Here is a 20,231-nt window from a genome sequence, read left to right on the forward strand (position 1 = left end):
GAGGGAGGGAGGGGGTGAAATCATGGTTAATAGAAACTGCACCATGAACTTTAACATATCAAGTAGATTTTTGTTTATGTATCTCCACAACCTTGTAAACATGTCAAACTCCGAGTTATGATCAAAATCTATATATTATCATAGCATATATAGAGTACAGTATAGAGGTTTTCACACGTTTTCCTAAATATATACACTTGGTTTTCTTTTTGCTATATGATAGAGATTTGGATAATACTTGATTGATATTTCCACTAAGATTGGATTTTGAATGGGAATAAATCTAAAGGGGATCCATTTGAATGCCGGATCATAAGATTGTTATTCATTAATTTTAACATATCAAACTCAATATTTCCCCTCGACTTTGGTCCATTACCTGATAGTTGATACTATATTTTATACCGCGCGCTCGAATCATTATTAGGTATTTTTCTATTGTCTGCCCAACTGAAAAAACTTTAAGCTGAAAAGTGAAAACTGTCAAAAGACTCAAAATTTCAAAGATATAATATCGATGATCACACCATCTAATGGTTCTAATAATATTTTTTTATATCAAACGGCTTAAATTACTTCTAACGCAACTGTGGGAATATTTGTGAAACGATTTGAGCTTCTTAAATTATATTTTTGGGTTTGTTGAGAAGTGAAACAAAACATAATTAATAACTGTCTGCGTTGCATGTTCTTGAGAGTGTTAAGAGTAATAGAGGAATCAACATAAACAACTTAATTGACATTTGTTTTTGCAATAAGCTATAGTACTATTAATAAAATTTTCTTTGACACCTAGCGACAGCCTATTGATATCCCATTGATTACGTAAATTAACGGGGGGATTTTCTTAATAGTATCCCGTTTGATAATCAGAAGTTTTATCTTAGTGTCACTTAATATAGAGTAACAAATAAGGAAGCAATCAAGTAATTGAACTCTTATTTTCCAGGAATAAAATTAAACATTGAAGTCGATCAGAAAACATTAAAAAGGTTTGAAAGGTTATATATACACAGTATATTACGATATTCTAATGACTAGAAACATAAAACATTAAGTAAAACTCGAGAAGGGTAAAAAAAAATTAAGACTTCACATCCCTTGAGAAGGGTCAAAAAAATTGTAACGACCAAAAAGAAAAGAGAAAATGTCTAGACTTGATCTAATTATTAAAACATCATTAATTTTTAATGATTGTGTTTATATAATGTATGTTTTAAATAAAAAGGCTCGATGCATAGACTGTAAGACGATTATAAGAAACATGGCGAACAGTAATCGTATGACCAAAAAAATACATTGAAGAGCTGGTTGCTTTGTCGTGACGTGTGGTTGACTTTAGGATAAGGGTCAAGCTATTATTTTAACAATTTATTCATTATTTTAGGTCCCTTTACATAGTCGAAAATCCGAAAACCACACGAACAAATATCGAATGTCTTAAAGGGTTTGAACTAAACTTTACAAATTACAATCACGTCATTTTCTATGTGATGAACTAGTGATATAAATTAATCTGTCAACTTTAGTTATACTCAATAAACTAATATAGCTAGTTTTGGTGGTTGTTTTTAATGATTATTTCCTGGCTATTGATGAAATTTTTTATATAATTAAACAGAGTACTTAGGGTTTCGATAGGTTTAAGAGACTATTCATGGTCTCCACTGTTTCAGAAGTAGATTATTAGATTAAACCCTAGTCAAGGATTTAGCTAGTTCGTTGTAATATTTTAACAGGGTATATATGTACACCATTAGTTTGAAACAAATATAACTGTACATCAAACAACTTTTAAATTTTTTTCTAAACTTTCCACAATAATCAAAAGGTAGCGTTTTACGTCTATATGAAAAATATTCTTCATGAGTTTCTCCACTGTTTCAGGATTATACCCTCGCATTGAACAGGACGTGAAAAGCACAAACTTTTTTTTTACCGGCAAAGAACAAACTTAGCAGCTGCGAAAGAGAATTTAACAATAGAATATTGTCTTTACGTCCATACTCCAAAAATATGATGAGTTTCGGCTCAAAACTTCTTGCCAACAAAAAAAAAACAAATCGAATTAATTCTTTTTTTTAAATAGTAAAACAGTGATAATATGGGTAAAAAAGAAAATAAACCTCCAGCTACTGAACTACGTTGTTGATTACATTTCCTAAAACTCTTAACGAAAATGAAGTTTTATTTCAAGTTCAATATTGTAAATGTTGTCAGAACATCATGGCCCAATGTCGGACATGCTCCTTCCTATATCCAGGTTGCAAGTTCGAATCCTGCCGGAAGAAACTATTTTATGATGTTTCTGGACACCACACTTATATATATCCATGTTTTAGGGCTCATTTGCATATCCAGAGAAAGAATCTATCTGTGGGCTACGCTTCCCATTGAAAATTAGTATGGACCCTTTCCATAGGTTCGGAATACCTCCAGATTAAAAAAGAAATTATTGTAAATGTTATTCGTACAAATTGGTCTTGAGGTTTCTTTTTCTTATCATACACTAAAATTGCAAGTGGAGTAGTTTAGAATGCATAAGAGTCGAAGATAAACGTGTTCTCAAACATCCTTTTTCGTCTTTTATGGCATGTGACCATGCGACCAACTTGCAACTTATCATATCACCTACTAGCTAACAGACATCAATTATTGGGAAATTAACATGTTAGTTAAAGTACTTTAGTTATTTTTCTCATTCCACATATATTTTCTTGTAACTCATCAGATCTATAGATGTGTTTTGTCATAAAATAAAAGAAAGAAATAAAAATGTATGGATGTGTTCTCCATAATAGTAGCATATAAGTTCGGAGTGTTTCTTCTTTATCCTCTCATCCCTCTCATCCACCTCTCTCAAAAGCTCGCCTCTGCACTTCCGGTGACCGGCGCGTGGCGGCTCCGTTAGCGCCACCGCCGGTCCCGTTAGCTTTATTTTCCTTGTATTGTGTAGATCTTCGGTTTAGATTATCTTAGGACTCGCATATGGGTTAGCGGGTGGTGTTTGTTTCGAGGAGCTCGTGTTGGGTCATGGTCTCCGTGGAGGTTGGGTGGTCTGTGGTTTAGGTCAGCTTCCGGTGTAGATTGTTGGCTTATTATCGAGTTGTCTCTTTAGACCTTTCATTTTTTCGGGGTGGTGATGCGATTGGTCTTGTTGTGTTTTAGCGGTGGGGTTGCGTTTGTCTGTTGTGTAAGTCATCCTTGTTGGTGTTTTGTTTTAGCATCGGTTAGTATATGGTTTGGCCAGTGTAGTTTTCGATGTCGCTTTACTTGGGTTGTCAACTGATTTAGCGGATTTAGTTTCCAGTGGTGGTGGGTTTAGTGAGTGCTTTCCTTCGGTTCTTTTGCCGTGAGTGACTCCGGAGATTTAGTTAGTGCTTTCCTTCGGTTCTTATGCCGTGAGTGACTCCGGAGAGTTCTGTTGGGCAAGGCTTCGGTTTCGATGTTGTGTTAGTTGGACTTCTATTCAGGGGATAGTGGGCGCTGGTGAGTGTGTCACACCCGTATCCGAAGGTAGTGTTGATCGAGGTGTGGTCCTGCGGTCCTCTTGTCGGGTTATGAAGTCTTGGGTTCTTGGACGTTATTGGTTGGCGGGCGTGAGCAGCAGCGATAGGTTGTGGTGTCTTGGGTGCGAGAAGTGGAGGTTATCAGGTGGCGATCAAAGATCAGCAACGATAATTCCCGTTCATTAGCCTCCGTCAAGTTCTAAAATTTGCTAAGTTGGTTGCTTAATTCCCAGGTGTAGATGGTAATCGTTTTACTTTGGTTAGTTTGATATTCAGCTCTTGTCTTGTTTTTGTAAGTCACCCATGTGTGGGTTCTAGCTGCCGCCTACATGTGGGCTTATGTGTATGTTCTAGCTGCCGCCTCCTGTGGGATTATTCGTCTGGGGAATGTTCGATTATCTGCCAGCTCACTTGTAACAAAACTAGTACTTTTCATTGGAATGAATCTTAATTTGGGAAAAAAAAATGTATGGATGTGTCATAAAGTAAAAATTGGGGGATCAAACCGAGAAAAAATAGCGTATAGAATTTATTCTGTCTGGCTCGTATAGTCGTCACATGTATATAAAAACGTGGAATGTGAGCAACTGATGATTCAAATTAAATGTTATAACATTTTCTTTCACACGTTTATTTCATAGAAACCTCTAACCAAAAACAAAAATGTTGTGCGTTCCCACGTCAGCTATGGATTCGATTTCTCATGGTAACTAAATTATCATTATTTGGCTAATCCAAACTTGGGCTTTAACCAAAGTAGTTTACATGGTGGATCGTAACAGATGATCGGTCCACCTCCCTATTTCTGGCATTATTAAAAAAATATTCCAAATTTGGGTCAAGCAATGTGGTAGACAATCTTCTCTATAATACTGATAGTATTTATCAAAAAAAAAAAAACATATATGCTGTATGCATTTATTGATTCTTTTATCAACGAGATCATATATATAGATGTAGATAGATAGTTGACATGTTGCAAACTGGAGGACCTATATAACTCACAAATCAAAGCCCATGCATGCTATATAACTTACATGTCATAGCCCAAAGTATAGGCCCAATCAAGTTTGGAAGATTCATCATATAAATAAAACTACACTTGTTGTTCTTCAACAATTGATTTCCCACCAACAAAAGCGAGAGCATAAACAACCTCCTAAGGCGCGCACACACACGTCCAGGGAACAATGATAGAAGATCAACAAAACCAACATTAAGAAGAAAAAAGAGAGTAACACTACAATCTAAAATGGAGAAATCAAGACTAGTTACCAAAAAGGTAGTACCACATTGTCCCACATTAACCCTATTGCTGCAAAAACAGCTACCGGAATAACAAACTGAGGAGCAAAAGCTGAGACGGTGAAGGCTCTTCTTGCATTGCTTTTGTTAGGTGCTGGAGCTGGTGGAAGAGGCGGCTTCTCAACTAAAATAGAGAGCTTCATACCGGCGTAACATCCACCACCATAACCGCTAATGAGGTAGTAATGTTTGGTCACATTGAGATGAACGACGTCCCTTCCGGATCCACGACTCCAGTTAGCGATGGGGTTATCGGAATTGCAGCTTATGTAGTTGGTCTCGTTCACTTCTATAACGTTGTATTGGTTTCTCTCGTACACAAAATCTAAGAGAACAGCCAAGAAACCAAACAGAGGCACAATGAGAGAAACCATACAAGTCAACAAGATTCATGAATGGAGTAGAAACACTGATCTTTTGAAAGTACCAACTGTTTATGTTTGTAATTAAAGGGGCAGAGAAGAATCTAGTGGTCCCACTTTTCAGACAACCTACGATTCATTGTGTTCGACAAGATCTTATCATATTTTGAAAATTCTGAATATTCTCAGTGTAAGATAAACACATTTCCTATCAGATCTAAATCATCTAAACTAGAATGTGATAAGAATCAGTGTTGAGAGAGAGAGAGAGAGAGAGAGCGAATAGTTACAGAGCCAGTCGTCGAAGTAGAAATGTTTGTCCTGAGCCCAAACGGTATAATTGACATTGGGATTCCAGAACTTGTTATTTCCCACCGTCCATTTCTTCGCCGCCACTTCACTCACCAGCCCTGCCGCAAGACAAGCCACCACCACTACCGCAGCCATCAAAGCAATTCTCGGCATCGATCACTCTAGAAAGAAAATGCTAAGTGCTTTCTGACTCTCTGTCTATCTCATTAGAAACGTGAACGTTTTTTAATTAAACAGAGTGACAACTCTTGAAATCTGACACTAGTAAATTTCTCTTTTTCAGGAAAAAAATCCGCAAATTCTTCCACCAACCTTTTCGATTTCTCTTCCAACTTTACTTAAAAAAAACAAGAGGTTGACGAGGTGATTACACAAGATCATTAATTAAAAGGTAAGCGTTACACAATTAAGGTAATTACAGCTTGTAAATTGCTGGCATACTCGTCTTATTACCTTTCTCGTGATTATATTTCTTACCTTTTTTGGCGGGGATTTGTTTCCATTTTCTTCTGACGTCATTACTTTGAATTTTAACCAACATTATGTCCACACGATATTTACTGTAAAATCCACGTGGGATTACATTCATACCCATGTCCTTTCTCAAGGGAGAGGAACTTGAGAAACAGAGCTACAAAGCAGAGTCCTTAGCAAATCCTTTTTACATGTTCCATTCCAACTTACTACCTAGCCATTACCAGATCTTTAATTTTGCAAGCAGCACGTTTTAATGTCATGATAATTCATCTAGCATTAGCTTAAGGGGTCATCGGTAGTTGCTGTAGGTGCTGTCCACAACCCTATTTATTTCTACCGCACCAAATTCAATCAAGTTTTAAATTTCTTTTTTGAAACCACGGCTTTTGAAATTGTAACTTGGCAAAACCCTTCCCTTGGTATATTCCATTATGTAAAGTATATATACAATCGTATGACTAGGGCATCTGTACAATATATGAAAAGTAGAACAACCTACCACTGTACAAGTTGCTATGCATAGCCAAATGTCTAAAACAACAATCAAGAAGTGTGGTCATCTATTGACCTTAATAAATCAAATATGTTCTCTCATTAAAATCGATGAATAATACTACTGAAATTAAATTGTAAAAAATTGGAATTGTAACTTGCCAAAAAATTACGAACCAACAAATTTAGAAAGAAAAAAAAAAAAGTGGAGCAACTGTAACAGTGTTTGTTGTCTGATCATGACCAAAAAAATCCAATTTCTTCTGCTTTGTCAAAAGAATCTCAACAAAGGGTAACCCTTCTACCTCTACAGAAGAATCAATCTTAGAATCAATCTTTCTCCTGCATAGCTCTGTAACTAGTTTCATCTTTCAGCCAAAAATCCCAATGTATATATCTCCATAAACCCCCGCCAAATCTCCACTTCTCTTACCTTCAAGGTTTTATCTGAAAGCTTTCTTTTTGCTATTCCAAGATATGACAGCTCCTGATGAAATCATTGGAGTAGTTCAAATATTTTGTCCAGAACGGTCTCAGATGCTCGAAACCTATCTCCAGCCACGGCTTTGATTGCCCATTGTAGTGAATCACCGCAGCTTTCTTCACGTTTTCGATGTTGGTATTGCTCTGGTATCCTAATCCAAGCATGTGCCAAGAAGAATCTATTGCCTGAACATGCCCTTTAAATGCAATCAGAGCTGGAGGCAATGTCCCCAGTTTCCACATTGTTAAGTTAGACTTCAGATTCTGCACACATCATCACAGCAAAATCAAATCATAAAACTCAAAAGACATAACAGGTTTCTCTGATGATGCTTTACCGCTTTTAGCCAAGAATGATAAGTTTCTCTGATGTCTGTCTTCCTCCAAGTCCGTAGATCAAAGATATTCATTCCGTAAGCCCAAGCACATTCCTCCGGATCCAAATGCTTTGCTATGAGAGGGTGAGAGAAGTTGAAGTAGTTCCTGAGACGCTTTGACATAACCCATTCGTCTTCTCCTCTACAAGTCTCCACGGCTCCATTCACCTTCCCGTGAAGATCAATATCCCAAAGAGGAGATAGATCTCTCTGAATCACTATATCATCATCCAAGAACACCACCTTGTCCAAGTTTGGAAACAGCTGTATCAAAAGAGCCAACCAAACAAACAAGCTTTACACTCATAATCTCAAATCTGAATGATTGATTTAAACGAGTAGAAATATTTTTTTACCTCTGGTAGATAGATTCTAAGATGGTTGAGCAAAGATATGTATTTGGGACTTCTTGATTGCAACTTCGAAGCGAATTTTCTTGGAGTTGTTTCACTGAGGTTTGCACCAGCGATATGATTCCCATGGTAGTAGTTTCTGATACCGTGATGAGTCTCCACAGCTTCGAGAACAGGAACATTCTCTCTTGTCAGCCAGTCAAACTGATGAACGCTTTTGACTTCAACGATGGCAGGAGCGACGGAGTTAAGCGCAAACCAAGAATGCATCCCCGCATAGGTTTTCTTGTCGGTGATAACATGGAAGACAATTTTCTCAGGCTTGGAAGACGACTGAACAGCGGATGAGACCACAACCGACGCAGCCAAAATGTTGTCTGTAGCTAGGACAAAATGGTGGTAAGCGTTGTCCGAGAGAACAGGGAGACGCTCAGGGGAAGGAAGCTGTCTCCGAGCGTGAGCATTTGAGGAGTACTCATCAGTTAGTCTCAAAGAGAGGCAGTGGATCCCTTTTGGAATGGAACTTGCTGCAAAGTGTTTGTTCATAAGTTCAGCAAATTTGGATTCCCTCATATCCCTTTCAAACTTCTCTATCTGTTCAAATCATATTAAGCATAATTAGCAAACTCTACAGTTTAAACAATTAGCTTTCAGATTTAGAGAATGAACCATAGCTCGGAGAACGAGGGAGAACGTTTTGGCATCGTAGTGGTTGTTCTTCATATCGGAAACAAGTTGACGAAAAGAATTGGGAAGCTTTAAACCATCTGGAATCTCTTGAGTGCTTACTTCGTTTAGAATTTTGTAAAAGTCTCTAACTAGTCTCTGCTGCAACAACAGAAAAATGATCCGAATTAAAAGTAAAACAATGAAGAGGGAATCCATCTTGTAATAACTTGTCAAAAAATCTGAAAAAAAGAAGGAATCAATCTCACTCACCTCTGAATCATCTACCCTACCAAGAAGGCGTGGTCCTAACCGCCTCCCTAAACAATCTGAAGCCAAAAAAAATAAAAATCATGAGCTCAGTCAGCTCTAAGCAAAAAAAGATAACAGCTTTAACATTGATTTTGTCAGAACTTGTCTCTGATCCATTAATATTGAGACTAATCAAAGATAATCTGAGCTTAAAGCATCATAATAGGACATTCAAAGGAAGCTCATTTCATTTGGGACTCTTTTAAGTGATTCATTAATCATTTGTGGATACAAAGCAATAAAATTTCAAAAATGCCAAGACTTTGTTGACATAACCAATGGATCCAAACAGCATAACAAGATGCTTGGTAGATCCTAAGCAATAAGTCTGAGATCCGAACGAAACGAATGGCTATCAAGAAAAAAAAAAGGAAGAGGCTTTAGTGTTAAATACCAATGGAGGAGCACTTGTTGACACCTTCAAGGGTGACAAGAGCGGTGAGGATGAAGACGAAAGGCAAGAGGAAGGCGAGGATTAAGATAGTGTGGAAGAGAGTTCGGTAAGAGATGAGAGGAGGCGCGACTTTGATCTTCATCGAATCAAAAAACTCATTGCTGCTCGATATCGTGAGGCTTCTCATGCTCGGCGAGATGTGAAGTTGCATCCTTGTTCCTGATTCCAATCGGATAAAACCCTAATTCTTCCCCATCCACACAACATCACCTCCCTTCCTCCTCCGACGATCCCAATTGCATTTAAGGTTTCACCCAATGATCTCAATTTGTGTGAGAGAGAGAGAGAGTTCAAATTATCACTGATCAAACACACGAAATCACTGAGCTGCTCCTTTGATTAAAATGAGAGAAGTTAATTTTGCTCCTCCCCCAAAAAGTGATTTTGCCGGTGGATCTAAATATTAATTCGCAAAAAAAGAATCGTAATTAGTTTAAGATCTTGATTATAAATGGGATTAGAAGATTTATTTGGATTTTTCTATTATAAAACCGTGTTTTTGAATTTGGTGTCTTCACCTTGAGTTTAGGGTTTCTGTATTAAGCTAATTTTAGTGTTTTATTCCGGTTTTCACGCCCAAACATTAAACTTGTTTATTCATCTTTTATCCTAACCATTATTGGACTAATAATCATCTATTTTGAAACGATTTCTCTTACAAGTGATATATTTATATAATATTTCGGCTGAAAGTATTTGGACGAGAAAGGAACTCAGAATTGAAAGAAGATGAGACTTAAATGTCTAAAGACCCAAACATAAAAAGATATGATGAGTGCAAGTCTTCACCAATGATATTGATAAAAGATTTAACAGTAAAAACAGGACATTGGTTTCAAAACATGTAAAAACAACATTCAAAACTTCAAACTTCAACTGCAATACGCCCAGCAACTTGGTCCAAATCCCTTTGCCCACTCGAAGTGATCCTTCTTCCTCTGAAAGACAGCAAAGCAAAAACATATTTTATTCATTAGCATCTTGCTCAGAGAAAGATATAAAGACAAGGTTTTGTTTTTAAGGGAAAGCCTTATGAATGTTTTTTACCCTTTGGTGTCAATCTCAACAATGTTCATAGTCTCCAGCTGCTGGAGGATGTGACGGGCAATGCCACCGCTGCTTTTGCAGAAATGTGGTGGGCGACTGCCGTTTCTCTTGCTGCCACCATAGATTCTACGGAAAGCACCAACTCCAAGTCCTCCCCTTAGGTATACCTTCCTTGCCATAGAAGCTGCATCATAAAAAACAAAGCACTCTAGTATAAAACTTTTATATTATGAGTAATTGAGAAATACAGTTGAGAATAAGGGACAAGTCAAGTCAGCTAACCAGCTCTGATGTAGTACCAATCAGGATCGTATGGGGCAAGCTCCTTCAGCTTACCTGTCTTCACAATGTCTGTCCATGAGGGAAGCTCGATCTGAAACAAAACAACATATATTTCGTTATGGTCTCTCCTACGAAACACACAAACAGGAAACACCAACCCAATAGAAATGCTTATCATAGACACAACACTATGAGTTTAGCTTTGATTATTGTCCTAAAAAGACAAGATATCTATCCATTCAAGGCAAAAGCCCAAGACAACTTCACACTATTACACAAACGGGGAGACTTGTGTTGATCTAATTCGAGAAAAAAGGCTAATGAATTTCCACATTAAAACAAAATGAAAAACTTAGAATTTTTCTTTAAGTAAAACAAAGTAAGAAAAGCACTGACCTTGCCAGATCGCTTGAGATGGGAAGCGTAAGCCTTCACGAAGTCATGTGGAGAGACGTCTTTCACAGTTTTACCGGTGGCCATGGCTGAAGGTTTTTGCCTTTAACGCAGCTGAATCTCTCTCTCTCTCCGTCGTCACGCCGCGAAGACTAGGGTTTTCAATCTCCAACAACAATGTCTTAATTTATATACCTCCATTACATTTCACTTAGGGCTTTCTCCCAATACTGGGTCTTTACACTAATGGGCCTTTATTCTTCTTTATTTGGGCCTAAGTGCTTGAGAAAACGACGTCGTATTAACCCTGTCGGAGAAACGTCCACGTTTTATCATTGCATAAACTACTGGCGACTAGTTCGCATCTCGAGTCTTGTCTCATCAAACCCTAGAGAGAAAGAGAAAGAGAGAGAGAGAGAGAGATAGCAGCAATGGCGATGAAGAACCTATTGACCTCCGCCCTCCGGTCTCAGAGGCGTCTCGCCCTTAACCGAGCCGCACGAGCTTTGTCCTCCGTTTCAGCTCTCGATTCGGCTTCTCTGACGTCTCACTCCCCCTCGCCGCCGACGCCGATTCTCATGCCCTACGACCACGCCGCCGAGATCACCAAGGAGAAGCTCAAGAGGCTGGAGAATCCAGATCAGAGATTCCTCAAATACGCATCTCCTCATCCAATCCTCGCCTCCCACAACCACATCTTGTCCGCCCCGGAGACACGCGTCACCACCTTGCCCAACGGTCTGCGAGTCGCCACCGAATCCAACCTCTCCGCGAAGACCGCCACCGTCGGGGTATGGATCGACGCTGGATCGAGGTTCGAGTCCGATGAGACGAACGGGACGGCTCATTTTCTGGAGCATATGATATTCAAAGGCACGGAGAGGCGCACGGTGAGGGCGTTGGAGGAGGAGATCGAGGATATTGGTGGTCATTTGAATGCGTATACGTCGAGGGAACAGACTACTTACTATGCCAAGGTGATGGATTCGGATGTGAACCAGGCTTTGGATGTGTTGGCTGATATCTTGCAGAACTCTAAGTTCGAGGAGCAGAGGATTAACCGGGAGAGAGATGTCATCCTCAGGGAAATGCAAGAGGTTATGGCGTCATCACTCTGTCTTCTTAAAAATTCAAACTTTATGATTAAGTTAGATGTTATATTGCAGTTTATGTGTGTCATCTAGATGTCTCTCTTTCTTTCTTCACAAAGTTAAGTCTTCTTAAAAGTTAAAAACTTTTTGCTCTGTTCTTAGTTTGAGCCTATTTGTTTCGTAGACACTAAAAAGTTCAAGACTTTTTCCTCTTATTGATTTATGGACTTAATCATATATGTTGCATGGTCGTGGAGTAACTATTTCGTGTGCCCTTTTGCATTCATTTGGTAATATTAGAGTGTGAACTGCTACTCATTATGGTTTATCTGATTCTTCACTCTGTTTAGCTCTTGTTTATTGTTAATTCGATTGTTGATTCGCTCTCTGAAGCTGTAGTTTACTGTTGTTGTTTTTTCTATAGGTGGAGGGACAAACTGATGAAGTTGTTCTTGACCATCTACATGCCACTGCGTTCCAATACACACCTCTTGGAAGAACTATTCTTGGACCTGCTCAGAATATCAAGTCTATCACCAGAAATGATCTTCAGAACTACATCAAGACTCACTACACAGCTTCCAGGATGGTATAACATTTGTTCTCATTTTCTTCATTCGGTTATTGAATTTGTTTATTTGATGTTGACTCATCCAAAACGTTTTCAGGTGATTGCTGCGGCAGGAGCTGTCAAGCATGAGGAAGTTGTTGAGCAAGTGAAGAAGCTATTTAACAAGTTGTCATCTGATCCGACTACTACTACTCAACTAGTTGCCAAAGAACCTGCTAGTTTCACGGGTTCTGAGGTATATATACACACCCATTTATGATTTTATTGTTCCTTTAGTTTCCTTATTTCTAAATTTCTAGTCCATTGATAATTTTTGTTAGGTTCGAATGATTGATGACGATCTACCCCTTGCACAATTTGCTGTGGCCTTCGAAGGAGCTTCTTGGACAGATCCAGATTCCGTTGCTCTTATGGTTATGCAAACCATGTTGGGTTCTTGGAACAAAAACGTTGGTGGTGGCAAGCACATGGGGTTAGATTTTACTTTCTCTCTGTATTGCTTGACATGGGTTCAACGCTAAGGTTTGTTTCTACAGTATGTTGATGAATATTAACTTGTATGTGCGCAGGTCTGCCCTGACCCAGGGGGTTGCCGTTAATGAAATAGCGGAAAGCATAATGGCATTCAACACCAACTACAAGGATACTGGACTTTTCGGCGTGTACGCAGTTGCTAAGGTCAAACCCAAGAGGACAACACAGCAAGCTTAGCTCTTACTGTATAAGCAGTTTTTTTTTCGTTATTGCATCTATTTTAACATGTTGCATGCTATTTTTTTACAGGCTGATTGCTTAGATGATTTATCATATGCGATTATGCATGAGGTAACCAAGTTGGCCTTCCGAGTTTCAGACGATGATGTGACACGTGCGCGCAATCAGGTTTACTAACAAACACACAACTGTTTATTCCTCTCTTTCCCTAGATTCAGCTTCTTACTCACTTATTTGTACAACAATCTAAACTGATTTAAAATTTTCCCTTCAGCTGAAATCATCGCTATTACTTCACATGGATGGAACTAGTCCAATTGCTGAAGATATTGGTCGTCAGGTATGATATCAATCATCTAAGCATCTTTATAACATAAGTGCATTGGTCAAAGATAACAAACCTTAGTTTTTCGTTCTAGTTTATACTTACTTCCCGATATATGCAGCTGCTGACATATGGGAGAAGAATCCCAACGGCTGAACTCTTTGCAAGGATCGATGCTGTTGACGCCAGCACGGTAAAACGTGTTGCCAACAAGTATATCTATGACAAGGTAAGTCATTTCTCTCGCTCTCGTCCTGGTTTATGTATGTATACAAGCAAGAAAAGGAAAAAAAAATGATATGGCGTTTAGGTGGCTAAAATAGAGTCTAAAAAGTAAGAGTAATTAAGGGTGTTTTTTGGGATAATGTGCAGGACATTGCAATCTCAGCTATTGGTCCGATCCAAGATTTGCCAGACTACAACAAGTTCAGACGCGGAACCTACTGGAACCGTTACTAAGCCTCTGAAATAACGCTCACAGAACGTCCACAGGGAGAGCATGTTAAGGTGGGGCGATGGATTCATTATTTTTGAGTTTTATTTTGCTGTAATCTTGCATAATTTTCAATCGTTGCTGGTAAAAATAAATATACCATTTACTCTATTTATCCGGCTACAGGATGCTAGAGATCCTATGTTTTATTGCTTTTTACTTCTCAATAATTTTGCCATACATACTAAGTTGTTGGATGTTGTTTGAAAACCTCGAATGGAATCATTACTTTCATCTGTATTCATGCAATTTATATATTTATACGTACCAATTCTATGAAAAGGTATAATAAATGGTGGACAAGATTCTTGAATCACTTAAAAAAGAAACAAGGCCGAGGTAGAAGAATTTTTCACTGAAGTGTAGGAAATGATGAACCATAACCAATCATTTTCTGGGTTTTGGTTTATGGTTAATGTTGCTGTTCTGATCTCAAGTTCATCATTTGGATGTGGTTTATCTTATTGCTGTCTTTGGCGTTTAACACTTTACTCGGCAAGTCTTTTACCTTTTTCTTGTTTTTCTCAAGTCATTCCAATATATAATGCATTATAAGCATCATCTTGTCGTTGTCCAAAAACAAAAAAAAAAGGTATCATCTTGTCAAACTTTTTATCACACCATCATCATCATTCTGTGAATCTTACCTCCACTTTTTATGACCATTGTCATCACAAACATCACTAGTCTTCGGAATTTTACATCCACTTACAGTTCATGTTCAACTTTTTATTACCATCATCATCATTCTATGAATTTTGTGAAAATACAAGGTATGTCTCATTTCTTTCAAAAGTAGTGGTCGTATTGGAAACATTCAAAACTTTATCAATTAACTTCTGTTTTGATCCAGTTGACAAATTTGTTTAGATTCTCATAAGAAATGCCATCTTTCACAACATTTTTCATTACAATCTCTTTAATCTTGATAGCTCGCTTTTTAAACTCTCCATTGTCTCTCATGATCTCATCGATCTTCCTCTTCACCTCTAACCTTGAAATTATTCCTCGTTCATCTTGTTCAAACCCTAATCCAATCTTCCACACATCGCATATATATGTTTTGTTGATAAATTGGTCTGCAAAATAAGGGATACATAAAAATGGTATGCCACTTTGGACTCCTTCCAAAGTTGAATTCCATCCACAATGGCTCACAAAGCATCCAATAGCTCGATGCAAAAGAACCTCACGTTGTGGAGCCCACTTCACCACTATGACCTGACCAGACCCAACTCTCATTGGTGGCTGATCACCACCGCTGGTGACCCACAAAACCGGCCTATATATTGAATCAACATGTAAATCATTAGGTAGTGTAAGTAACACACATGGGAAGTTAGTAAAGTAAACCGGAACCAAACCCATACCTCTTGGTCAGTTCTAGACCAATTGCTAGCTCTTCTAATTGAACTTTACCCATAACCCCATAGCTCCCAAAGGCAATATATATCACCGAACCAGGAATCTGCCGGTCCAACCAGTCTAGACAATCCCGGTCTTCAGGTAAAAAGCTTCCCAGTGACATGAATCCCTCTTCAAGACTATGATGAGCCAAACCAATGGGACCAATTGGTAATATCTTTGAGCTCATTTCAAACGCCGCCGTTTCAAGTTCAAACACAGAGTTACATAAAAACCAATCCGTTGACTCTATTGATTTATTGTTTTGGAGCATAAGTTGGAATATGTTTCTCTGAGAATCTTTGTTCTTCAGACAAACCCACACAAACTTGTCTGTTTCCATCTCTGGCATCCCCGGAGATAGTTGTATTGCCTTGTTCACCTTCGGAGTCCCTACAAATATAAAAATGATAGTATAAAAAGCTGGTCTAAGGATCATAACTTACTATTATATTAATCTTACCATCATAATCAATGAGACCATCATCGACTAGTTTCTGAATACTAAATCCAAGAACCATAGACGCAGCCGCAGCGGGACAAAACGCCGCTCGTCTGATACCAAACTTAGCTGCAACTTCCATTGCCCATCCTAGGCTCTGATCCGCCACAACGCAGCTAATGACCGCACCGCTAGTTTCCGAGATCATCCTCTCGATCAGTTCCTCTACTTTGGTCGGCATAAAACGCAAAACTGATTCCGACAACTTCCCAGGAACGTTCCTCTCTTCTGGTGAATCCTCTAAACCGTCGGGGATTGAAATAAGCTTGATCCCATCCACGACATGATCATCGTGGGATGGTTTGGATGAGGAATTGATGATGCGGTTGTGGTTAAACTCGGTGTTTACGAATGTGACTTGGATTCCTTGAGACGCAAGGTAACGTGAGAAGCTCATTAGAGGAAGTACATGACCTTGTGCTGGGTAAGGTATAACCATAACATGAGGCCTTCCCATTTTCTATTTTGAATTATTATCCAAATAAGAGTTTTCATTCATTATAAAGAATGGAAGGACAACGAATCTTCTTGAGAGTACTAATTGACTTTTGTCTTTTTCCTTTGGGAATCAAGACTAATTTGATACTGCGCTTACGTTAGTACTTTCTTATAATCAAACCAAAATGATAGTAACACATTAACTCTAAGATTTGATTTTAATTCAATCTCATAACTCATAAATCATAACCCAAACTTTACATTTAGTTTGTTTTTTCTCGCCATAATTTCGAATATTACAATCTCTGATCTTGACTTGGACTTTTTCAAGCCTTTGGAAGTGGCTTGCCTGTCAAGAAATACTTGAACAGCTCAAAAGCAGCACGAGGCTTGAACAACGGCACCTCGTGACCTGCTCCTCTCACCGTCACGAACGTTAGTCCCTCGTATACTTCCGTCCATCCTCCGACCTAAATCCACAATCTTGGTTCAATTCGATGTATTATAGCTAAACCGAAGATAACCAAAGAGAATCAGGGTTTTAGTCACATACCTGCTTCTTGACATACCAAGGATACCAAGGGACTTTGGTACTCAAACTAAGTCTTGCTAGTGAGTACCTAGTCGCCGTCACCGGTACAACTGAATCGACATCACCACTTAACCATAACAACAACAAAAGAAACACCAAGTATTAACGACTTAGGTAAATATTTCACGGTGATATCATTGACAAAACAAAAAAAATCACAGACCTGAAAACCCAAACCCTAATCCCACCGGCAATCATTTCCCGGTATATAGGTAGAACCGATGAATCTGAGTCGTTCCAGTTCCGGTTTAGTACCTCACTGCCAACAAAACCAACTCTAATTAAAAACAGAGTTATTAGGCAATTAAACTAACATGATATCAGTTATGGTATATGAACCTGCAAGCTGTCCATTTGTAAGGAATCTTGGTGACGTTGGCATGAAGAGCTTTCTGAACATCAGGCCGGTTGTAATAAATCTCCGCATATCTCTCGGTACATGGATCATACCCTGATATTTTCCTCAACACCTAATCCCAATAACCAATCATTTGAAACAGTGAACCGGATCCAAACCAGAGGAAACAGAGGTAAGAGGCTCTTACGGAGTGAGGGAGGTGAGGGACACGCATACTCCTGCGACCAGAGGAACCACCACTTGACTTGTTACACGGGGGTGAATAGATGTTGTACTGATCGATGTTACCAAACTCTTTCTCCATCGCGTAAGAGTAAAGCGTTTCGCATTCATCAGATTCCGTCTGTCGAGTAAAGTCGCAAGTGTTCACCAGCTGGTGATACGTCCTATCAGAGATCATCGCATGGCTCCACCAATACGTCACCGTTCCAAGGTTATCATAGTGATTGTCAGTCACGGCGTTTCCAACCTTACAAAACACACAAAAAAATGCAACAGTTTCAAATGCTAAGACACGACTTAGTGTAATGAAAACAGAGGATTTTGATTTTTTTTAGTACCATGATTCCTTTGAGATTGATTGGATTCTTAGAACGTTTGTTGTAACGCATGATTTCTCTAGCGAACTGAGGGACGTAATGTCCGGCGTAACTCTCGCCGGTGATGTAAATCTCATGGCGGTTGTATCTCGGAAACCGTTGAAGCCATTTAATGAGAAACTGAAGTGAATCTTTGGCTGCAAGACAGAGAGAAACAGAGTCCTCGGTTAAGTCAAACCGTGAGTAATTAAGAGGGATTGGTTATGGTTTAGTTGTACCGGTACGGATGTCGCCGGTATTGAAGAGATCAGAGGAGCGGTTAGTGTAAGAGAAGCCGACGCCGGCGGGAGCTTCAAGGAACAAGAGATTGGCGATTGAGTTCCACGCGAACTTGTTGAGATACAGACCGGACCCACCTTTGCTTATCCTGAATGGTCCAATCTCTTCCGACGCACCGTACGCTACCGACGAACAACCCGGTCCTAATCATTTTTTACATGTATTAAAATTGTGCTGTTTTTTTTTGTAAATTTGTTAAATAAAAAAGAAAATTGGGATAGAGGTTGAATTTAAAGGGGGCTAAAAAGAGAGACCAGCAAATAGTTAGGTGTGTATTTAATAGTGTCTGAATGCTGGTTTGAATATTGCATTTAATGATATTTACAATTTTCAACATCTACAATTACTCTATTGAATGCATGCATGTTAAACTACGCATTACGATATCATGAACATAAATGTATAGTAAAAATATCCATTTATCATCTTTGTAATGACGAGTTGTAGTATAAGATACGCAAATCATGATACGTCGTAACACAAACATAACTGTTTTTTTTTTTTGAGAAATGTGGGCTCCAATAAATAGTGAGTATCCAGTGGTAGTTAGGGCATTATTCGCATGCCTCTAGTAGGCCAAACCCAATATATTGTATTATAAAATATAAATAATGTAGATAAATAATCACAGTTCCATTATAATGTCAGAGAGTAAACAAATTAATAATGTTTAAGAGATCAATTACCTCCGTTGAGCCAAATCACGAGAGGTTTGGAGAGGGGAAGGTGAGAAGCTTCAGTGAGCCAATAGAAGAGTGATCTTCCGGAGTGTTTAGCGACGGTGACATAGCCGGAAAACTGCTCAAACGTGACATTAGGCTGACCGGGAAGTGATGTAATCCGGTCTGCCTCGGCTTGTTTCTCCCCTTCTCTTGCTTGACTTCTCCCTTGAGATGTCATGATAAGTATGGCCATGAGAGTGGTGAAAAGTACGCATTTTACCATCGTCATGGTCAGATGGAGGGGAAGAAAATCTAGAGTGTGTCGGAGACTTTTCAGATCGGCTTCTACAGTTCTACCTTTAGCATGTCTTAAATAGAGAGAGAGATACGAAACAAGGAGAATATTAATGACATTAAGATTTATTATAATAATAATAATAAATATATATATATATATATATATATATATTGGAAACAATGTATTTACTCTCTTTTCTGGTCAACAATAAAATCATAGAAACATATTAATCAGTAAAGAATTTAATACTGTATTGTTAACTGTTTAACAAAATAATGTCAATTAATTTCAGCAGTTTAGTTAATTAATTTCCTTTCGCATGGTTTTTGTAGTTTGACTCTTTCAATTATGTTTCTTATGCTAATTATTACCGCCAGTTTTAAGAAAATATATCATTACTAATTAACTTTTTGCCAATAAAACCCATTAGACCGTTACTTCTACAGTTGTTTAAACTCTAAAACTATAACACTATTAAACACAATTGTCGTTCTTATTTTTTTAGGAAAGCCAAATCTCTATTTTTTTGTTGGCTCGTGTGCTCAAGTTTATTTGAGAAAGGATAAACAACAGCCAAAAAATGAGTGATGGTAAGAAAAGCCCACCAGTGTTGTCAGTGACAGTAACTTTATGAAATATGGAAGAAGATACAATGATGACTTAAATGACACCACCAGCTTATAATAGCCAATACGTTATTTGATATGACAGAGCATTAGATCAATCGTGTGTTCATATATATATATATAATCTATACTACATCTCCACATGCATGCATGTAAAACTTAAACTAATTTTGGATACTGCGGTTACCTCTTAAATCTCTTATTATAAAAATGAAGTTAGATTTCTCTTAATGATTTTTTGTTTTCAATCGTTTACGGAATAGATATGCTACTAGATATGCTACTGAAAGCAGTCCTGGCCATTATGCCTACATATGCTATGTCGTACTTCAAACTACTGGTCTCTTTGTGTAAGCAGATACAATCAGTTCTCACCCGTTTCTGGTGGGACGTCAAACCATAGCTCAGAAAAATGAGCTGGATATCTTGGGTTCCCGAAAAGTGTAGGGGGCCTG

At 38.3% G+C, this 20,231-nt stretch overlaps 6 protein-coding genes across 8 annotated transcripts; 1 reads left to right on the forward strand and 5 right to left on the reverse strand.

Annotated features, from left to right (window-relative positions):
- Positions 1–4,572: 4,572 nt before the first annotated feature.
- LOC106295889 (lamin-like protein) lies at positions 4,573–5,807 on the reverse strand. Its single transcript, XM_013731888.1, has 2 exons — positions 5,467–5,807; positions 4,573–5,139 (listed from the first exon to the last, which is right to left on the reverse strand). Exons 1-2 carry the CDS (start codon positions 5,639–5,641, stop codon positions 4,781–4,783), a joined length of 534 nt encoding a protein of 177 aa, XP_013587342.1. The 5' UTR covers positions 5,642–5,807; the 3' UTR covers positions 4,573–4,780.
- A 688-nt stretch (positions 5,808–6,495) lies between these two features.
- On the reverse strand, positions 6,496–9,544 carry LOC106295887 (probable galacturonosyltransferase 13). 2 transcript variants are annotated; one of them, XM_013731886.1, is made up of 6 exons: positions 9,043–9,544; positions 8,610–8,665; positions 8,340–8,498; positions 7,674–8,264; positions 7,279–7,581; positions 6,496–7,204 (listed from the first exon to the last, which is right to left on the reverse strand). In XM_013731886.1, the coding sequence occupies exons 1-6, from the start codon at positions 9,251–9,253 to the stop codon at positions 6,923–6,925; spliced, it is 1,602 nt and encodes a 533-aa protein (XP_013587340.1). In that variant the 5' UTR covers positions 9,254–9,544; the 3' UTR covers positions 6,496–6,922. The 2 variants fall into 2 exon arrangements, with proteins under 2 accessions (XP_013587340.1, XP_013587341.1); XM_013731887.1 differs by having other exon boundaries at positions 8,340–8,495; positions 9,043–9,518.
- Positions 9,545–9,821: 277 nt separating this feature from the next.
- On the reverse strand, positions 9,822–10,995 carry LOC106292756 (40S ribosomal protein S19-1). The gene is made up of 4 exons (XM_013728408.1): positions 10,828–10,995; positions 10,432–10,522; positions 10,150–10,333; positions 9,822–10,040 (listed from the first exon to the last, which is right to left on the reverse strand). The coding sequence occupies exons 1-4, from the start codon at positions 10,909–10,911 to the stop codon at positions 9,968–9,970; spliced, it is 432 nt and encodes a 143-aa protein (XP_013583862.1). The 5' UTR covers positions 10,912–10,995; the 3' UTR covers positions 9,822–9,967.
- Positions 10,996–11,177: 182 nt separating this feature from the next.
- LOC106295583 (probable mitochondrial-processing peptidase subunit beta) lies at positions 11,178–14,258 on the forward strand. Of its 2 annotated transcripts, none has more exons than XM_013731515.1 (9): positions 11,178–11,921; positions 12,340–12,504; positions 12,584–12,721; positions 12,807–12,958; positions 13,056–13,164; positions 13,270–13,368; positions 13,475–13,540; positions 13,647–13,754; positions 13,898–14,258. In XM_013731515.1, exons 1-9 carry the CDS (start codon positions 11,256–11,258, stop codon positions 13,982–13,984), a joined length of 1,590 nt encoding a protein of 529 aa, XP_013586969.1. In that variant the 5' UTR covers positions 11,178–11,255; the 3' UTR covers positions 13,985–14,258. The 2 variants fall into 2 exon arrangements, with proteins under 2 accessions (XP_013586969.1, XP_013586970.1); XM_013731516.1 differs by having other exon boundaries at positions 13,647–13,758; positions 13,898–14,252.
- A 567-nt stretch (positions 14,259–14,825) lies between these two features.
- On the reverse strand, positions 14,826–16,399 carry LOC106293946 (UDP-glycosyltransferase 83A1). The gene is made up of 3 exons (XM_013729580.1): positions 15,886–16,399; positions 15,389–15,815; positions 14,826–15,300 (listed from the first exon to the last, which is right to left on the reverse strand). The coding sequence occupies exons 1-3, from the start codon at positions 16,379–16,381 to the stop codon at positions 14,847–14,849; spliced, it is 1,377 nt and encodes a 458-aa protein (XP_013585034.1). The 5' UTR covers positions 16,382–16,399; the 3' UTR covers positions 14,826–14,846.
- Positions 16,400–16,559: 160 nt separating this feature from the next.
- On the reverse strand, positions 16,560–19,210 carry LOC106343557 (serine carboxypeptidase-like 25). The gene is made up of 8 exons (XM_013782806.1): positions 18,877–19,210; positions 18,130–18,333; positions 17,873–18,048; positions 17,500–17,781; positions 17,294–17,424; positions 17,118–17,213; positions 16,916–17,021; positions 16,560–16,832 (listed from the first exon to the last, which is right to left on the reverse strand). The coding sequence occupies exons 1-8, from the start codon at positions 19,139–19,141 to the stop codon at positions 16,689–16,691; spliced, it is 1,404 nt and encodes a 467-aa protein (XP_013638260.1). The 5' UTR covers positions 19,142–19,210; the 3' UTR covers positions 16,560–16,688.
- Between the last annotated feature and the right edge of the window lie 1,021 nt (positions 19,211–20,231).

The sequence above is a fragment of the Brassica oleracea genome, chromosome C5 (assembly GCF_000695525.1).
Source record: "Brassica oleracea var. oleracea cultivar TO1000 chromosome C5, BOL, whole genome shotgun sequence".
Lineage (NCBI taxonomy): Eukaryota > Viridiplantae > Streptophyta > Magnoliopsida > Brassicales > Brassicaceae > Brassica > Brassica oleracea.